Source organism: Bubalus bubalis, chromosome 24 (genome assembly GCF_019923935.1).
Source record: "Bubalus bubalis isolate 160015118507 breed Murrah chromosome 24, NDDB_SH_1, whole genome shotgun sequence".
NCBI classification, from domain to species: Eukaryota; Metazoa; Chordata; class Mammalia; order Artiodactyla; family Bovidae; genus Bubalus; species Bubalus bubalis.
The window spans coordinates 40431874-40450629 of record NC_059180.1 but is presented as its reverse complement, the minus strand read 5'-3'; the positions used below and the strand labels follow the sequence as shown (position 1 = coordinate 40450629).

The 18756-nt window shown below is 59.9% G+C and overlaps 2 protein-coding genes across 6 annotated transcripts; one reads left to right on the top strand and one right to left on the bottom strand.

The window, feature by feature from the left end:
* Window positions 1–275: 275 nt before the first annotated feature.
* On the bottom strand, window positions 276–3097 carry LOC102403860 (phosphoglycolate phosphatase). The gene is made up of 2 exons (XM_025274993.3): window positions 2398–3097; window positions 276–2298 (listed from the first exon to the last, which is right to left on the bottom strand). Exons 1-2 carry the CDS (start codon window positions 3035–3037, stop codon window positions 1973–1975), a joined length of 966 nt encoding a protein of 321 aa, XP_025130778.1. The 5' UTR covers window positions 3038–3097; the 3' UTR covers window positions 276–1972.
* Window positions 3098–9130: 6033 nt separating this feature from the next.
* On the top strand, window positions 9131–18751 carry E4F1 (E4F transcription factor 1). Of its 5 annotated transcripts, none has more exons than XM_025274970.3 (14): window positions 9131–9536; window positions 11810–11958; window positions 12917–13022; window positions 15316–15509; window positions 15605–15725; window positions 15929–15988; window positions 16079–16245; window positions 16563–16772; window positions 17015–17123; window positions 17244–17461; window positions 17592–17790; window positions 17863–18005; window positions 18075–18137; window positions 18215–18751. In XM_025274970.3, exons 1-14 carry the CDS (start codon window positions 9380–9382, stop codon window positions 18569–18571), a joined length of 2253 nt encoding a protein of 750 aa, XP_025130755.1. In that variant the 5' UTR covers window positions 9131–9379; the 3' UTR covers window positions 18572–18751. The 5 variants fall into 5 exon arrangements, with proteins under 5 accessions (XP_025130755.1, XP_025130753.1, XP_025130752.1 ...); XM_025274968.3 differs by having other exon boundaries at window positions 15836–15988; window positions 16563–16763; XM_025274967.3 differs by having other exon boundaries at window positions 15836–15988; window positions 17018–17123.
* The last annotated feature ends 5 nt before the right edge of the window (window positions 18752–18756 follow it).

The window sequence follows — 18756 nt, the reverse complement described above, 5'->3', positions numbered from 1 at the left end:
CGTGTCCTTCACCAGCTTCACCCCATGATCTCTTCCTTCTCTGGTTATTTTTTGTATGCCTTGTTTTTCCTGATTCTTTAGAACCCACCTTTCTGCAGTGGGCCTCAAACGGGGCGGAGTTTCTGTGCTGAGTCCCAAATCGAATTGGAGTCCCAGAATGGCCTTGTCCTGAGGGTACCCCCTCCCTCTCCCTGGCCACCCAGCTGTGGCGAGACAGCTGCACCCTCCACACAGAGGCTGCTGTCCAGGCGAGAGCAAGGAACACCAGAGTCAGCTGTGGTCGAGAGTTTAATACACCTTTGGGTTCACACAGTGCAACAGGGGTGGGGGGACAGGATGCACAGGCTCCTGGGCCACTGCCCAGGCAAAGAGGGAAGTGTCGCCGGCTACCGCACCTGCTGCGTGCTCCTGGTGTGGGTGACAACGCCCTGACAGGCCTGCTCAACATCCAGACCCACCTTGAGCCGACCTCGCAGAGCCAACGTCAGCACCACCAACCTCACAGGCGCCGCTGCCCGCGCGTCGCCCCTGGCAGAGTCTGAACCCCAGACGCTCAGGCCTGGAAGGAGCCAAGGCTCAGGACACGCTTTATTGCTCTGAGAACTCTTAGAGGGTGGGTGAAGGTGATCTTGAGGCTAGGAGAGAACTGTGGGCTCTGAGCAGAAGCTGCTGGGTGTGGGGTGAGGCACCAGGAAGTAGTCGGCCAAAAGGAACAGCTTCCCAGGCACTCCCCTATAAGTGCAGCCAGTGGCCCATCCTCAAAGGTCAGCAACTCAGAAAAGGCCACGGCCCCCTGCCAAGAACCCTTGGCTGGGCAGTGGACCCAGCCAGTCCTCCAGCTGGCAAGTGACAAGGGACCTCAGGGTCAAAACAGATGGCCTCATGGACCACTGGGATATGACATCTATCCCAACCAAGTGTCTGGGAAGACAGGAAGAGATTCCTGTTTTGGGGGACACCTCTTTCCTCCCCTACCCAAAGGGAGCCTTGGGTGACAAGCATTCTTTGGCCAGCACATGCCTTTGGCCCAACTGCTGGCTGTGGGGCACGCAGACTTCTTCAGTGGGATCTCCCCTATAAGACAGAGCACAGCTATTAATCATACGCTTACGCTTCAAATCCACCACCTGACAAAGTTGTTAGAAAGCTAAAAAACAAAAACTTTTGGTATCAATGCTGCTCTGAGCTCCCTAAACGGCAGCCCTGAGTTCAACGACGGCATTCATGCCCTCCTGGCTGCTCGCCAAGCAACAGGCTCAGTCCAGACCACCTGGGTTTACATGCACGTTTGGAAAGGACGAGGCTCAGCCGGGCTGAGTTTACAGAAATGCACAACTGCATGTGGGTAGCAGCCCTGGTCTCTAAAACGGAACAGACACTCAGTTGTGACATCGGAGTGGTTTTGAAGGAAGCGTGGGGTGGTGAGGGCAGCACCCCAGATCCTGCGGACAGGGAGGCTCCACCCGAGAGCAGCCCCTTCCTTCGCTCCCACCCTGCAGGTGAGGACCTGAGGCGGCAGCAGGTTCCTCTGAGGACCACACGGATGGGGCCCTGGCTTGGTTTGCACAAGTTGCTCACAACAGTGGAAATAATAAGCCCCTCCTCTGCACTGATTTCTGAAACTTTCAATAAATACATGACACCCCTAGACCCACCTCAGTCCCACCAGTAGGCCCTGAGGTTACCTGAATCTTGGACATACACTGAACCCAACAGCAAGGCCCACTGGCACCTAAGGCCCAGGATCCCCACAATGCCCTCCAAGCTTAAAAGTGCATCTTAAAATATAAGTATCTGTAAACAAAGTCGCCCCCCAAACGTTTACTTACAAGGTTAACAACTAGCGCCTCTGCTTAACTCCAAGTAAGCAAACTTGAAGCCACCTAGCTGAGCAATGCTGAAGCCCCACCTATTAATTTGGGTAAGTGGTTTCAATTTTTTTTTTATTCTGGAGATTAAAGACACTAAATCTTTAACCTTGAAGGGCAGGCAAAAGGTCGGCTATGCTGTCAACATAGAAGTCAGGGACCATTTTCTTCTTAGCCATGCAGTCACTTTCCTGATTACTTTTCACGTCTCGCAGACTGGAGACACCCGTGAGGGTCAGGATGGTCTTCAGACCACAGGTCACGCCCAGGAGGATGTCTGTGTCCAGGCGGTCGCCCACCATGACGGTACGCTCTGGGTGGATGCCGTACTCCTGGGACACGCAATCGAAGATGAAGCGGCTGGGCTTCCCTATGATGTCGGCTTGGCGCTGGGCGGCCATCTCCACGGCTCGGACCAGACAGCCGGTACCTGCGGGGGCGGAGAGGGAGGGGAGGCGTGCCGGGGGTCAGAGGCCGGGAGGGGCTCGCTGCCCTCCCTCCAGCCTCCCTCCACCCGGGGCGCACGGACCCGCGATGAAGCGGCCGTTCTCCAGCGGGAGTCGGTTGTCCATGTTGGTGCCCACAAGCAGGCAGTCGGGCTGTTGCAGGTAGCGCACGGCTTTGATGAGCTTCATGTAGCTGAAGTGCGGATCGAAGCCCACCACGACGGCGCGCACATCGGGCTCCAGGGGCGCGTCCAGCCAGGCGCCGGGGCCATCGCCCAGCAGCGGCTCGGGCCCCACGCCCACGCAGGAGACGCCCACGGCCTCCAGCTCGGCGGCCAGGGCCACGCTGCCCAGCACGTAGGCCTTGGGGGCCGGCGGGCCAGCCAGGCGCTGGCGCAGGTAGAGCGCGGTGCAGTAGGCCGTGCCGAAGACCTCGCGACCGGCGTCGGGCCCCGCCGGGCCGCCGAAGCCCAGGCACCTCAGCTTTTCGGCGTAAGCCTCGCGGGTCTTGCTGCTGTTGTTGGTGATGAAGGCGAGGCGCTTGCCGCGGGCCCTCAGCGCCGTCAGGGTCTCAGGCGCGCCGGGCACCGCCGTCTCGCCGCGCCACAGCACGCCGTCGCAGTCGAACAGCAGCGTGTCCACGTCGGCCAGCAGTGCCTGGGCCCGCTCGGCGTTCAGCCGCACGCAGCGGCCGTCGTCGCCGCCGGCCTCCGCCTCCGCCATGGCCGCCCGCCGACGCCGCCGCCACCGGCCGCCGCCGCCGCCGCCGCCACCGGCCGCCCGCTCTTCCTCGCAGCCGCCTGCTGCCGGGCCCGCCCCGCCCCCGGCGCGCTCATAGGCCCCGCGCCTCGCGCGTGTGGCCCATTGGGCCCCGCCTGCGCCAATCCGCCCCCGCCTCCCGCGGGCTGCGGGAGCGCCGGGCCAACCGTCGCGGTCCGCCGCGGGCAGGCGGGCGGCCATTGGCTGGAGCGCCCTAGGCGCCGCGGTGATTGGCTGGCTGGGAGCCAACCGGCATTCTGCGTGGAGCGCTCACTGCGGAAATTCGGCCGAGGAGCCGGAGCGCCGGCGCAGGACGTAAGGCTGCTGTTTATTGGCTGCTGCAGGACAGCTCGCCCATTGGAGGCGCTTGGTCAGCCTAGGTGACGGAGGCCCTTAATCAAGTGACCCCCGCGCCGGGCCGGCTGTGATTGGCTGGCTTGTCTCCTATCTTGCAGGCTGGGCGCTCCGCGGGATCGCGGCGGGAGGGGTCCGCTGTCTCCTTGGGGCCGGAGTCACGTCCGCACCTTTGCCGGGTCGGCGCTGGGCGGTGTTCTGCGCCGTGGACGCAGAGTCTGCGCGTTGGCCGATTATGGCCTTTCCTGAGAGGCAGGTCCAGGTTCCTTCCTAACAAGCCTTGCGTTCTGGAAGACGTTTCCAGGCCTTTGCAAAATCGCTTTTCCTGTGCTTGGTGGTCATGTGGACGAATAATTTACAGGGCAGTGGGATCAGGGTCTAAGAGAAGGACGTTAGTGCCTAGAACACAGCACTCAGTAACTGGTCGCTCTCATCATTAATACGTATTACTAACTTTTGGGGAGGCGTAAAACATACAGGAGATCAATCCTGAATATTCATTGGAAGGACTGTTGCTGAAGCTGATGCTCCAAAAACTTTGGCCACCTGATGAGAAGAGCTGATTCATTGGAAAAGACTCTGGTGCTGGGAAAGATTGAGGGCAGGACGAGAAGGGGACGAGAGAAGATGAGATGGTTAGATGGCATTACCGATTCAATGGATGTGAATTTGAGCAAACTCTGGGACATAGTGAAGGACAGGGAAACCTGGCGTGCTGCAGTCCATGGGGTTGCAAAGAGTCGGACACACACAAAACATAAAGTGCATAAATCTTAAGTGTGCAGCCTGATAGGATTTTAAAGAGTTGGACACAACTGGGCAACTGAACAACAGGCCTGTGTAAACACAGCCGAGATAAAGGTACAGAATACTTCTATCACTCCAGAAACTTCCCTCAAGTCACTGTGTGTCCCTAGAGGTTACCCCTCCAACTGCTTTTCTGACTTCTGTCACCAGAGTGAGTCACAGCCTCCTTTGCCTGGACTATCTTGCAGGAGCTTGCCCTGTGTACTCCTGGTTATTCCTTCTTTTGGATCAACATAGTATCAATGAAATCCATTCTTCTCAGTGTTGTGGTTTTTTTTTTAATTACCACATGGGTCATTGTAAGAATTTACTCCCCTGTTCCTCACTTGATGGGCATTTGGGTGGCTTCCAGTTTGGGGCCATTGTAAGTAATGCCCCTATGAAGGTTCTTCCTACATGTTCATTTCCAGACATAGACCCTCATTCCTCTTGGGTGGATACTTAGAAGTGGAGTTGCCAGTTCACACAGTAGGTGTGGTTTTCTCAGTACTTTCACTAAGGCCAGGGGGAAGACTAGCAGGTCCCAGCTTCCCAAGCACTTACCCTGTGCCAGGCAATCCAGACCTCCAACTCCCAGTGTGTCAGATCTCTGCTCCTCTCCCAGGTCCCAAGTCTCCATAAAGTCTACTCAGGGGCCCGCCTCACCCTCAAACCCATGAAGTAAAACCAGTAACCTCAGTACCCTTAAGGCCCTGCTTGTTCCCCTATGGCCTGTTGTTTGGTCTTGGCTGGTCTGGGAACCGCTGGAGGACAGGGACATGGTATACAGTGTTCCTGCCTGGCGTACCCACTAGCTAGGAGTATCTTGTACCCACTAGCTCCTTCTTTCTGTGTCTTCCCGTTCAGTTTAATTGGTGGATCTGAACATGGGAAGAATTGATTTGACAGGAGGTCACAAATCCTGCTTTACCACCCAGAGGCAGTGTGTGTGGTTCACTGGCAGGAGTGGGGAACACTGCTCTGTCTAGCCAGGGCTGGCTGGCGCAGTACTTGCCTGGCTGCCTTGGTTTACCGGCAGTCAGTAAGTGTCTAGGCACTGAGCGCTGCACTACCTTGTCAGAATCACAGAACAACTCCCAGAGGCGGGGATGATTAATGTCCCCATTTATAGATGGGGAACGCGAGCCACAGACAGTCACCAACTGGACAATGCAAAGTTGGGATTAAACTCAGTTGACCCCAAAGCTGAGCTCTGTTTTGTTTAACATCCCCTGTAGGGTGTAGGCTCTGAGTTGGCATGGCAGGAGAGGTGGAATGGCCAGTATCAAGAGAGGGGATGGTTATGGACAAGGTCCTGAAGGAGGCTGGAAGGGATGGCACCCTTTACTGGGGAGGACTGTCCCTGGAAGAGGTGCGATGCGTCTGGATGGGAGAGGTGCACAGCATGACGGCTTTGTGTCCCTGACACACAGTAGGTGCTCAGTGTATACCTGCCAATGGACAGTGCCAGGGCCCTCCCAAGTGAGGAAGCTGGACCACAAGCAGAGTGGGGCATGGACTTAGATGGTTCAAGGACATACACTAATCTTCATGGCATTCCATGCATTTAAATTATATTAGAGAACTTCCCTGATGGCCCAGTAGTTAGGAATCCGCCTGCCAATGCAGGAAACACAGGTTTGATCCCTGGTCCAGGAAGATTCCACAAGCTGCGGGGCAACTAAGCCCACGTGCCGCAACTACTGAGCCCATGTTCCAGAGGCCGAGAGCCGCAGCTATGGAAGCCTGTGCACCCTGGAGCCCGTGCTCTGCAATAAGAGAAGCCACCACAAAGAGACGCCTGCACACTGCTGCTAGAGAGTAATCCCTGCTCTTTGCAACTAGAGAAAGTCTGCATGCAGAAATGAAGACCCAGCACAGCCAAAGATAAATAAATGATCTAAATTATATTTGAAACTACCAATAGCCATTAAATCTGTGTTTTCACAGATGTTCTCCTTTCTAATGAGCTAAGCAAAAAAAAGGACTGAAGGGAATTCCTTGGCAGTCCAGCAGTTAGAACTACAAGACTTCGTTGCCAAGGGTGTGGGTTTAATCCCTGGTTGGGGAGTAAAGATCCCACAATATGCATCTGCGGCCAAAACAAAACAAACAAAAACTCTTTAAAACAAAGAAAAAGGACTGAAGTGGCAAAAAAAGAAAAGGGGGGGGGTGGGGGGAAAGAATGCAACTTAAATAGTTCTCAATGTGGGATTGGTTGAGTAAATAGAAGTACATCCGAGGACTGGAGATTAGCGGCCATCACAGAGGGTGATGGGTTTCCCTGGTGGCTCTCGGCAAAAGATGTCTGCCAATATAGGAGATGCAGGATTGATCCCTAGGTCAGAAAGATCCCCTGGAGAAGGAAATGGCAACCCACTCAAGTATTCTTGCCTGGAGAATTCCATGGACAGAGGAGCCTGGTAGGCTACAGTGCATGGGGTTGCAAAGAGGCAGACAGGACTTAGCAACGAACACTTTCACTTTGCAGGGTGATGGAGTTTTTGTCTGGCTCTGGCAATAGAGAGGCTGGTGTCAACTGTCAAACACACAGTGTGCAGCTGGAGCCCATGTGAGGGCAGGGTGGGAGAGGAGGCCACCTGGGGGAAGGGAGACTTTGGGGAAAGGAGAAGCCCTTCCCTGGCCACTCTGCCTTCCAGGGACTTCAGGCCCATCAACTCCTGTGTCTGCTGTCTGCCTAGGCTTCAGCTGAAGCAGGGCTCAGAGCTTACCGGATCGGGATTCCCTTTTCTGACCCCCAGGGAGTAACTAGGCAGGAGCCCTGGCCTGTTGCTGAGAACTGTCACACAGGTTCTGGAGCACGGAGCAGAGCAGGCTGTTGGTCTCCTCTGGGCCAATTCCTCCTCATGTCCACCCACACGCAGGCTGTGCTCTGTCTTTGAAGTCTGCCCCCATTCCATTCCTCTGGGGGTCTCCCTCTACTTCTCTGCTGCTGGCTCTCCCATCACTCCCCAGAACATCCTCAAGAGAGGTGTCCTGGTCCTTTCTTCCCAGGTACTTGCCAGATGCCTCCTGCAGCAGAAGCACCCACCTGCTCCTCCTCCTGTTTGTCCCTCTCAGAGACTGTCTTTCTTCCTTGCCCAGAAGTCAGAAGGATCCTTCTGAAACACTGTCACTCCCTCTGCTTAAACCCCTGCAATGGTGAGCAAGCCCCTTGCAGACAGCAGCCCCACTGTTACCCTGGCCTGACCTCTGGGGATCTAACCTGTGTCTCACACATCCCAGCTCCTGCCAGGTGCAGAAGGGTCCTGAGTTCCTGAGCTGGGCAGCCTCAGAATGGAGATGTCTCTGCTGGTGCCCTTCCTGGGACAGAGCTGCCCACTCTCTGCCCGGGCCCTTGTGTCCCTGCTTGGCTTTCCCCAGAGACTGGCATTCCTGGAGGGAGTGGGGCCTGACTCACCTGAGTCTCCAGCACTGAGCTGAGCCACGGAGAGTAACTAAGCTGAGAGAGCACACCCTCTGGGTTTCTAGCCCACAACTCTGGACAGACCTCTGGCCAGCAGTTAGACCTCTGGCCAGCACTTGGGCAAGTGTTCCGTCAGTTCTGTGCCTTAGTTTCTTCATCTTCAAAATGGGGATGATTGGTATCTTCAATGAGAAAATCCTGTCAAACACTTAGCTTCAAAAAACTACTTAAATACTACCTTAAAAAGAGTTTTAAAAACTTGTATGCTCATGTTCATAGCAGCACCATTTACAATCATAGAAAAGGTGGAAACAACCCAAATAGGCAAAATGAAAATTGGTCTATTCATATAATGGAATATTATTTACCCATCAAAAGAAACGAAGTACTGCTGCATGCTACAACCTGAATGAACCTCAAAAACATCATGCTAAGTAAAGGACATGGGATGCAAAAGATTCAGTTCAGTTCAGTCGCTCAGTCGTGTCCGACTCTTTGCGACCCTATGAATTGCAGCACGCCAGGCTTCCCTATCCATCACCAACTCCCGGAGTTCACTCAAACTCACGTCCATCGAGTTGGTGATGCCATCCAGCCATCTCATCCTCTGTCATCCCCTTTTTCTTCTGCCCCAATCCCTCCCAGCATCAGAGTCTTTTCCAATGAGTCAACCCTTCGCATGAGGTGGCCAAAGTACTGCAGTTTCAGCTTTAGCATCATTCCTTCCAAGGAACACCCAGGCCTGATCTCCTTTAGAATGGACTGGTTGGATCTCCTTGCAGTCCAAGGGACTCTCAAGAGTCTTCTCCAACACCACAGTTCAGAAGCATCAATTCTTTGGCGCTCAGCTTTCTTTACAGTCCAACTCTCACATCCATACATGACCACTGGAAAAACCATAGCCTTGACTAGACTACCATATGTAAAATTCCGATTATACGAAATGTCCAGAAAATGCAAATCCACAGAGAAAGAGGTTTGCTAGGGGCTGAGGGAGGGGACAATGCGGGGGTGGTGACTGCCAGTGGGTACAGATTTTATTTTGGAATAAAGACAACGTTCTGGAACTACATGTTGGTGATAGTTGCACAACGTTGTGAAGGCACTGTCACGCACAGTAAATTTTATGTGTATTTATCACAACTTGAAAACTATGCAAAAGAATGAAAGAGTTAGTGAAGCCATCCCCAATTCGGGTTTTGTCCTTGGACTGAGTCAACCAGTAAGGGAGGCTCTGCCATCCGAGGGGGTCAGAGGCGGGCAGCGAGCACCACTCGACCGGTCCGATCTGGGGCAGTGTCCCGGCAGCGGCCCTCTAGAGCTCGAATCCCGGCAGCGGAACGCGCTCAGGGCCGAGCAGGAGGCGCCCCCAAGAGACCTGGCGGTCTCCTCAGGCTCGAGCGCCTAAACGCCGCTCGCGCACCGCAGCCCCAGCATTTCAATTCTCAGGCGTGGCCCCGCCCCTCCCGTCCTTTGGCTCCGCCCCTCCGCCTGTCAGTCCTCTGCACCGTAATCACACCTCTCCCGGCAGTTCCGCCCGGTGGTCTGTCTCAGCGCTTGGTCCCGCCTCTGCGCCTCCAGGCCACACCCTCGCACGGCGCCCCTCCGCCTGCCCGTCAAACCCGCCCTGGCCCCGCCCCGTCGTCCTCCTCTCGTCTTCTCGCTCGCTCGCCTTGGCGCGGCCCGTTGTTATGACGACACGGTCGTAAATCCGCCATCTTCCTGCGGCGCGTTGCGACATGGAGGGCGCGATGGCAGTGCGGGTGACGGCCGCGCATACGGCAGAAGCCCGGGCCGAAGCCGGGCGGGAAGCGGGCGAGGGCGGGGTCGCGGCGGCGGCGGCGGCCTTGGCCCCTGGTGGCTTTCTCGGCCTCCCGGCGCCCTTCAGCGAGGAAGGTAACAGGGCCGCACGGGGCCGGGCGCGGCCGGGGTGGGGGCGGCTCAGCCTGGCTGGTGGAGGCCCTGACGGCCTGAGCTGCGGGCGCGACACACCCTCCCGGGCCAGCTTCCTTGCAGACCTCGTGGATCTCCGCGGGACGCCTCAGAGATTTCCACGAGCCCTCTGGTTTCCTCAGGCCCTGGAGGGGCCTCACCCTGCGGTGCGCCGATCAGCACCGCCGTGGGCTCCGGCGCCCACCGTGGATACTCACTGGTGTCCGAGTCACACGGGCTGCCAGTGGAGACTTTGGCAATAGGCTCCACCGCCTGCCGGCCCCGCTGTCTCCGCGTCTAGACAGGGCCCGGCCCTCCTCTGCGCCCCCTCCCACCTCACCTGACAGGCCACCAGGGCCCTGGCCGGGGTGTGGCTGAGGCTCCGGGAGGGCGGGGCCTCGGCTCTCTCCCGCACCCACAGGGAGGTGGCAGAGCCCAGTGCTGCAAAGGTGCAGGCCGCCCAGCCCCAGACCTGCCACGTTCTAGCTGTTTGATCCTGCGCAGGTGACCACATACCTCTCTGAGCCTCCATTTCCGCTTACAGAATGGAGACACCGGTGTTGACGATAATGTATGGAGCACTCATCCTGCCTCAGCCTTTTTCATTCTCAAGCCAGCCCTAGAGGCCATTATTGTTATTCCCATTTCGTGGATGAGGAAAATTGAGGTTTAAAGATGTGAAAGTGACCAGGTCACCCAGTTATTTAATACCACGTATTATTTGGATGCCAGGATTGTGTGACCCCTGAACACACTCCCTTAACTTCTGGGGCTCTGTCTTCTGGTAGGATGGTCGTGAGACTCAATGGGGAGCATGCACGTGCATCTCTGAGAGCAGTTCTGGGGACCCATGAGGGCTACATTCACAGGGGCGCTGATGACTTTTGGAGCCAGAATTCTGGTCTCTGCCCTCTGAACCTGTCCCAGGAGACTCTAGACTGGGCCAGGCAGGCAGGGGTTGGCTGGAGATACTGGGATGGTGGTCTTTGTTCCCACAGGGTTTGTATTCTTGGTATATCTTTCCTTGCTCCTTCTTATTCCAGCTTGCGTAGGGGCAGTACCACCCACCAAGGGGTCTCTTTGGAGGTTGCTGTGCCCTGCTGGGCTTGCCCAGGGCTTCCTCTCAGGGTTACAGGGCTGGGAGTGTTCCCCTCTGCGGTGGGGATTCCTTTAATGTCAACACGCTGGTGCCGAGTCAGACTCGGTGAGTGGGCTGGGAGGATTCGGAGGGTGGAGGCACCTGAGTGCTTGGCCGGTGACTGTGGGCCATCTGGGGGTGACCACCCTTGCCAGGCGGCCTTCTGTGGGCGAGTCTCGGCTGTGGTTTGGCCCTTTGTTCATTAATCCAGTAGGCATCAGCTGGGCTCCTTCTGTGCTCCAGCCTGGGTTTGACCTTGAAGTGGGATTGCACATGAGGCGGTGGGAATGGACAGACTCTTACAAAAGCAGAAGGAACATCTCCCATCCCGTGGTGCAAACAGCAGGGTGTCTGGGGTAGACCTTCAAGTTTAGGTTCTGGCCCTAACACTCACCAGCAGGGTGGCCTTGATCTCAGGTTGTTTTTCTGGAGTGGGCATAGTCATTTCCATTTCTTCAGGGTGCTGGTCGGATTGGGTGATATCCCCAGGGAGGTGCCTGGCATACTGTAGGGAACTCAGGGAGCCAGAAGTCCTCCTGTGGGGACTGGCTGGTCAGCCTCGATGGTGAGGGGCTCAGAGGCAATAGCCCCTGGCCCTGGAGTGTGGAGCCCCTCCGGGAAGCACCCCCCAGGCCTCTTCACCAGGGTAGGGAGGTGTTGCCCTCTTGGAACCAGTGAAGCGTCAGGTCAGAGTGAGAAAAGAGTGGGCATGGGTCAGGGCGCCTCACCTCTCCGGTGTTTGCCGGGTGCTGGCCTCTCAGCTGGAGCTGCACACAAACCAAGTCGGCCCATTTTACAGATGATGAAACAGACCCAGACACGGCTGCTGAGGTGCCCGAGGGCACATGTGAACCCTGGGTCCTCCCCCGTTCCCAAACCAGCATGGCTGAATCCCCCTGCTTCCCAGCTGCTCCCTGGGCCTCTCTTCCCTCCTCTCTGAAGTACGGGCTTTGGACCCTATGCCCAAGTGGATGATCAGGGCTGCCTCCTCCCATATGCGGCTCTCCCTGGGGCGGGCCCCTGGTTCTAATGCCATCCCTGGGTGGGTGTGCCTAAGACCGGAGCCCCCCCAGTCCCCCTGACCGTGGGCTCCTTGCAGATGAGGACGATGTGCACAGATGCGGCCGCTGCCAGGCAGAGTTCACCGCCCTGGAGGACTTCGTTCAGCACAAACTCCAGAAAGCTTGCCAGCGGGCACCTCAGGAGGCCCTGCCCGCCACCCCGGCGGCTGCACTGCTGGGTCGGGAGGTGAGCCCCCCCCACCCCCCCTGCCATTGCACACAGGTGTGCATACACATTCCTGCCCCTCATCTGAGAGCAGGAGGAGGAGGTGGTGGCGTGGCAGGACACACCCATGCAGCTGGGTCCCTGTGACACGGGGGCGGGCAGAGGGTGGCATCTGGTCCTGGGTGGGGGGTGCTCTGGGCTCCCCTGGTCGGGCCGGGATGCTGGCCTGCTCAGCAGCCTCTGTGTGGAGCCCGCACTTTGGGGCCTGGGGTCTCTCCTTCCTTGAGGCCCATCCTGACTCAGGAATGTCACGATGGCTTTTGTCCTTCTGTCTGCCCTCCTGGCCTATACATGTGGTTGCTGGGGATCCCACAAACGAAGCGTGGCTCTGTCGTAAAAACAGCCACCTTTGTTGCACGCCGTGTGTACCAGAGCTGTGCACACAGTCTCACGAGGCCCATGGCACCCTCGTGGGCTGGGCACTCTTGACATCCTAAGCCTACAGGAGTGGGCAAGGACACTCCGAGAGAAGTCGGTGCCTCCAGTCACCCCGGGGGGGGCCCTGAGGATGGGGCCCAGAGTCGTTTTGCTCTGTCCTGTGGTCTTTCCTGCCCCTCCCAGGGGTGTCGTCTTCTTTGGGAGGGTCCCCAGCCCCTTTCCCCTGGGGGCCCTTTCTCCTGACCCCCTGGCTGGGCCAGTGGGTGGAGGTCCTCCCTTCCTCTCTGTAGGGGCTCTCCTGGAGCTTCTGGTCACTTCATCCTGGAGTCCTCCTCGGGCTGCTCAGGGCTTCGCGTGGGGCCTTCGTTGGCCAGAGGCATTGGAGTGATGGGGCTGACCCCTGAGCCCAGGGTGAGGGGTTCAGGCTGGGAGCAGACTGGGAGCAGTGCTCTGCAGGGGAGATGTGAGCCCCCAGGTGGACGCACACCTGATCCCTAGGGCCCTGAAGATGGGTCTCCTCCATCCCCCCGCCCCATGGCAGGTGGCACCAGGAGCAGCTGGCTCAGAGGAGCCCATCACTGTGGCCCACATCGTGGTGGAGGCGGCCGCGCTTGCAGGAGACATTAACCACTCGCCTGACATAGTTGGTAAGCCGGTCTGGCCCCACTGTGGCTGTCCACTCACGGCTTTCTCAGCACTGACCCAGTAGTCGTCTGTGGGCAGGGCTGGGACCTCTGCTGCCCATGCCCGTCTGCTGTCCCGGGAGCGGGGCCTGGCTGAGGAGGGGCTGGGGCCCTGTGCGCGCCTTCCCAGGGCAGGGCCTGCCGGAGGAGCGTGCATTGGGCACCAGGCCCCGCCCTGCCCGGAAAGGGGAGCCAGAGCCTGGCAGCTCTGGGGGACTGTTGGGCCTTGGGGTAGCTTCGCTTTGTGCACAGACCACGAGCTGGCTGCTCTTCCCTGCTGTGTCCCCAGACTCTCTGCCCTGGTCCTTCCAGAATCTTCCCCACTTTTCTGCCAGCCCCCACCCCAGCCCCAGTGCCTGCTCCCCACCCACCGTCGGCTCTGGAGGGTCAGGCTGGGGTGCGTGTGGGTGCCCCGGCTCAGCCCCGACCTGCTGCCTGACCCTGGCTGTCACCTCCCTAGCGCTTCCTCCCTCCAGCAATTCCCACCCTGATTCCCACACGGCTTTGGCTTTTAAGAGCGTGCAACGCCAAGTCAGGCTCTTTGATGGCTTTTTTAAAGCCGAAGTGTCTCATTGATGTGCAGGAGGGGAGGGGGCATTGGGAGGTCTGGATAGGGTCACATGCTCCTTTACAGGGGACAGGGAGCGTGCCGCTGGGCCATTCAAAGGGCGGCCTGAGGAGCCCAGTGGCTGGGTGTGAGTGTGGCAGCAGAGAGGCTGGGTTGGCCTGATGCCACTGGAGGTGGGGAAGGGAACGGGCAGGGGCTGTGGCAGTATGCGAGTCGATAGCTGGACAGAAAGGTTTGGGTGACAGGGAGAACTTGGCCTTGGGAAGCCCTGGTGACCAGCTGGGGCAGGAAGAGGGGTGGAGGTGGCCTGGGGGATGGAGACCTCAGAGCAGGCAGCCTCCTTCTCCCCAGGGAGGCTGTGGGACCTGTCCCTGTCTCCATGCCGCCTTTCCCCCAACATTCCTGTGGATGAGGATGGTTGCCTGCCACTCCTCCAGGACAGGAGTGTGGACATGTGGGGCAGGGCTGGGCTCCAGCCCTGATGTGGCATTTGGTTTCTGGGTGGGAGGGTGTCATGTGGGGAAACGCGTGCCCTAGATTCAGGTAGCACCTCCAGGCTCTGGCACCCTGGAGGCCCTGCCTGCCACCCAGCCTCCAGCTGGCCCACCCTACGCTCCAGGGGCTCCTCTCTGGGCACCCCCTGCCTCTCTTGCCCCCAGGAGTTTCCCTTCTGCAGACGTCCTGGGTGGCCCAGATGTCCCCCTGGCTCAGTGATCTGGAGCCCAGGCCAGAGTCCTGAGCCACCAGCTGCTGGCATCATCCCAGGACGGTTCCCAGCCCTTGCAGGGCTGGCGCATGGTTCACGGGGACCACACAGGTTCCGGATACCCACTCTAGGCCCCCTGCCTCTTCCCTGGGACCAAACTTGCTTTTAATCTCTGGCTCCAGGGCAACCACGATCCCCTTTCTCCAGCCCTTCCGTCTGCTGTGTGACACTCAGACTCAGGTCTGAGCCCGGCTTCTGGGGTGGAGGGAGGCTGTCAGCCCCGCAGGAGTGCCGGATGCCCTAATTGTTTCTGAGTCACGGAGCTTCCGTTCTGTTTTGGAAGAATGGCTTGTCAAAACACGACGCCGGCCTGAGTGAGATGGTTTCTAAGAAGCGGCTTCATAGCCGTTTTCCACACGTCATCTTCCTGAGCAGAAATGAAGTGTGTTTACAGCTTAGTTTTGCACGTTGTCACATTTCTTCAACACCCACGGAGCTGCAAAAGCCCAGCTTCCTCGCCCTGACTGTCCCAGGCGTGTCCAGAGCGATCACTCTCCAGGCGGGTCCCTGGCCTGCCTGCCTTGAAACCCATGCTGGTGGGCAGTCTCAGGGGTGTTTCCTCTTCATGTTAGCAGGAGCCAGGGAGGCAGGCTGGCCTGTCCACTGCCTCCGCACTGGCGCTCGGCTGCCCTTGGGGACAGCAGGGAACCTGTGCATGTCTTGTCCTGCGTGCCTCTTGGCTGGGGGCAGGGCATCTGTGTTCACATCCTGGTTAACTGTGTTCCGGAGGCCTGGAGCTCCTCTGGGCTGCCCCGTGGATTCGGAGCATCCCTTTCCACCATCCCTTCTGGCCGAGCAGGTGACGCGTGCTGGGCTGGGGTCAGTCGAGATGATCCCCCTGACCCCAGCAGGGTCCTCAGGCTCCATCTGAGGGCGGCAGGGCCGGTGGATCCTGGGGCTCAGGCCACTCTCCCTCTCCTCAGGAGGCGGACACATCAAAGAGGTCATCGTGGCCTCAGAGGCAGAGCCGGGGGACAGCGAGGTGGCCGAGGGCCCAGGCAGCCCCAGTGGGCGGGGGCCCAGGCTCGCTGCGGAGGGCGAGCAGGCCCAGGTCAAACTGCTGGTGAACAAGGAAGGCCGCTACGTGTGCATGCTCTGCCACAAGACCTTCAAGACGGTGAGGCCCCGGGGCCGCGGGCGCTGGTGGGGAGCCGGGCCTCCGGCCCCTCCCTCGCTGGGCGGTGCCTGAGCCTTGCTGCCCCTCCTGCACAGGGCAGCATCCTCAAGGCCCACATGGTCACGCACAGCAGCCGCAAGGACCACGAGTGCAAACTGTGTGGGGCCTCCTTCCGGACCAAAGGCTCGCTCATCCGGCACCACCGGAGGCACACAGGTGAGCCGGCCTCAGCTCGCTGCCGCTGGCCCCAGGGGCTCGGCTCCTGGGCTTTGTCGCCCCTGACTCCTGGAGGTGTGAGGCCGGGGCTGACGCCGCTCTCTCCGCAGACGAGCGCCCCTATAAGTGTGCCAAGTGTGGGAAGAGCTTCCGGGAGTCGGGGGCACTGACCCGGCACCTGAAGTCTCTCACCCCGTGTACAGAGAAAATCCGCTTCAGCATGAGCAAAGACGTGGTCGTCGGCAAAGAGGACGTGCCTGCAGGTCAGCCGGGGGGCTCCGCGGCTGGCCCTGGTTGCTCGGTACCACCCTGCTCCGTGTGTCCTCACGGGCTCTCTTGGTTCTGCCTTAAAGGGTCCGGTGCCTCCACTGTGGGGGCTGTCACCCCGTCGTCGGCAGGTGAGCCCATGGAGACATCGCCGGTGATTCACCTGGTGACAGATGCCAAGGGCACCGTCATCCATGAAGTCCACGTCCAGATGCAAGAGCTTCCCCTGGGCATGAAGGCCCTCGCCCCGGAGGTGGGGGCAGGTCAGGGGCGGCCCTTGTCTGCTCCGTCTGGGCCCTGTTCTGGGCACCAGCTCTGCTGGGAATGGGACTGACCTGGGCCTGCCTTCCTGGCGCTCAGTCTGGTTGCAGGGGAAGGGAGATGAGAGACCAAGGTCGTGGCAGGGAGGGGTGAGGGGGAGTGGGCTGGGGGCCAGGACAGGTGCGGGGAGCCTTCCCAAGTGAAGGCGCCAGGTGTGCACGGGGCCCTGGGGCGGCCCGCCATGGAGCTGGCAGGCGGTGCCGAGTGCTGGACCGCCTGGCCAGCCCCCTCCTTCTGCCTCCCCTGCAGCCCACCAGCCCCCAGGAGCTTCCCTGCTCCAGCGAGGGTGGCCGCGAGAACCTTCTGCACCAAGCCATGCAGAACTCCGGCATCGTCCTCGAGCGGGCCCCAGGGGAGGAGGGGGCCCTGGGGCCAGCCACCCCCACCGTGTCCAGTCCCCAGTCGCCAGGAGACGCTGCCCCGGAACTGCCGCTGCTGGAGGTGGAGCAGGTGGAGACAGTAGGTCCCTGCCCCACCGTGGGCTCCTTCTAGGGGGGCTGGACCTGGGGTGCCAAGTCACACGCTAGCCCGGCTGCTGCTGGCTCCCTGGCCGTCCCTGGCGGTGGGAAGGTCCTCCCCGTGTGCAGCGACTTGTCCCCTGAACTGCCTACCGCCTCCCAGGGTGGGGGTGCCTCAGTGTGGCCCCGGCCCTACTGATGGGGTGCAGCCATGGGTGCTGGAGGGGTGCTGTGGTCCCCCAGCAGGTGGCCGGCGAGGCCTCGTCTGTGCCCAGGACCCACCCGTGCCCTCAGTGCAGTGAGACCTTCCCAACGGCGGCCACCCTGGAGGCCCACAAAAGAGGCCATGCAGGTGGGTGGCGGGGTGACTGTCCTGGACAGCTGCGGGTGGCAGGCAGACCGGCCGGGTGGCCAGTGGCTAGGGTGGGGCCCTTGGGTGGTGGTCCCAGCCTGACGTGGAGCATGGCCGCAGGGCCGAGGCCCTTCACGTGCCCGCAGTGTGGCAAGGCCTTCCCCAAGGCCTACCTGCTCAAGAAGCACCAGGAGGTCCACGTGCATGAGCGCCGCTTCCGCTGCGGCGACTGCGGGAAGCTCTACAAGACCATCGCCCATGTCCGTGGCCACCGGCGCGTCCACTCGGACGAGCGGCCCTACCCCTGTCCTGAGTGCGGCAAGTGCTACAAGACCAAGGTGGGCCCTGGACCCCTGCCTGTGGCTGCCTGCTCCCTGAGCCTGCTCTGTCCCCGGTTCACTGCCCCCTCGCCCTGGTCTGGGCCTGAGCCGAGGCCAGGCCGGCCCTGATAGGGGCCGGTCTCTACAGAACGCCCAGCAGGTGCACTTCCGGACACACCTGGAGGAGAAGCCGCATGTGTGCCCGTTCTGCAGCCGCGGCTTCCGGGAGAAGGGCTCGCTGGTGCGGCACGTGCGGCACCACACGGGCGAGAAGCCCTTCAAGTGCTACAAGTGTGGCCGCGGCTTCGCCGAGCATGGCACGCTCAACCGGCACCTGCGGACCAAAGGTAGGGCGGGGAGCTGGCAGGCAGGGTGCAGGGGGTGCCCACAACCAGCACTGACTGAGCTCCCCGCCACAGGGGGCTGCCTGCTGGAGGTGGAGGAGCTGCTGGTGTCTGAGGAGAGCCCCACTGCGGCCGCCGCCGTCCTGACTGAGGACCCACACACCGTGTTGGTCGAGTTCTCGTCCGTGGTAGCCGACACGCAGGAGTACATCATAGAGGTGGGCGGGGGCCTGCCGGGCTGGGATGAGGCCTGGGGTGGGCAGGGCTGACCTCTGACCCCCATCCAGGCCACTGCAGATGATGCAGAGACCAGCGAAGCCACAGAGATCATCGAGGGCACCCAGACGGAGGTGAGGGGCTGGGGGACGGGCGGAGGGGTGACCTGGCATGCTCATCGGACTCGGGCTGAGCCATGGGCTGCCCACAGGTGGACAGTCACATCATGAAGGTGGTGCAGCAGATAGTGCACCAGGCCAGCGCTGGGCACCAGATCATCGTGCAGAACGTGACCATGGACCAGGAGGCGCGGCTGGGCCCGGAGGCGGCCGCGGCCGACACCATCACCATCGCCACCCCCGAGAGCCTGACGGAGCAGGTGGCCATGACGCTGGCCTCGGCCATCAGCGAGGGCACTGTGCTTACGGCCCGCTCGGGCACCGGTGGCGCTGAGCAGGCCACTGTGACCATGGTTTCATCGGAGGACATTGAGATCCTGGAGCATGCTGGCGAGCTAGTTATCGCCTCCCCGGAGGGCCAGCTTGAGGTGCAGACGGTCATTGTCTAAGCACGGGCACCTGCAGGGGCTGGCGGGCCGGTCTGGGGCAGGAGCTGAGGACCTTGGGTTCCCTGCCTGTACTTGCCTGGCTGAGTACAGGCAAGAGGAGCTTAGAACTCAGACTTTGAGAGGCGATGCGGGAGTGTAAATAGAGTTTTTGGCTGCTTTACAATAAAATGTGAAAACCCACCGCT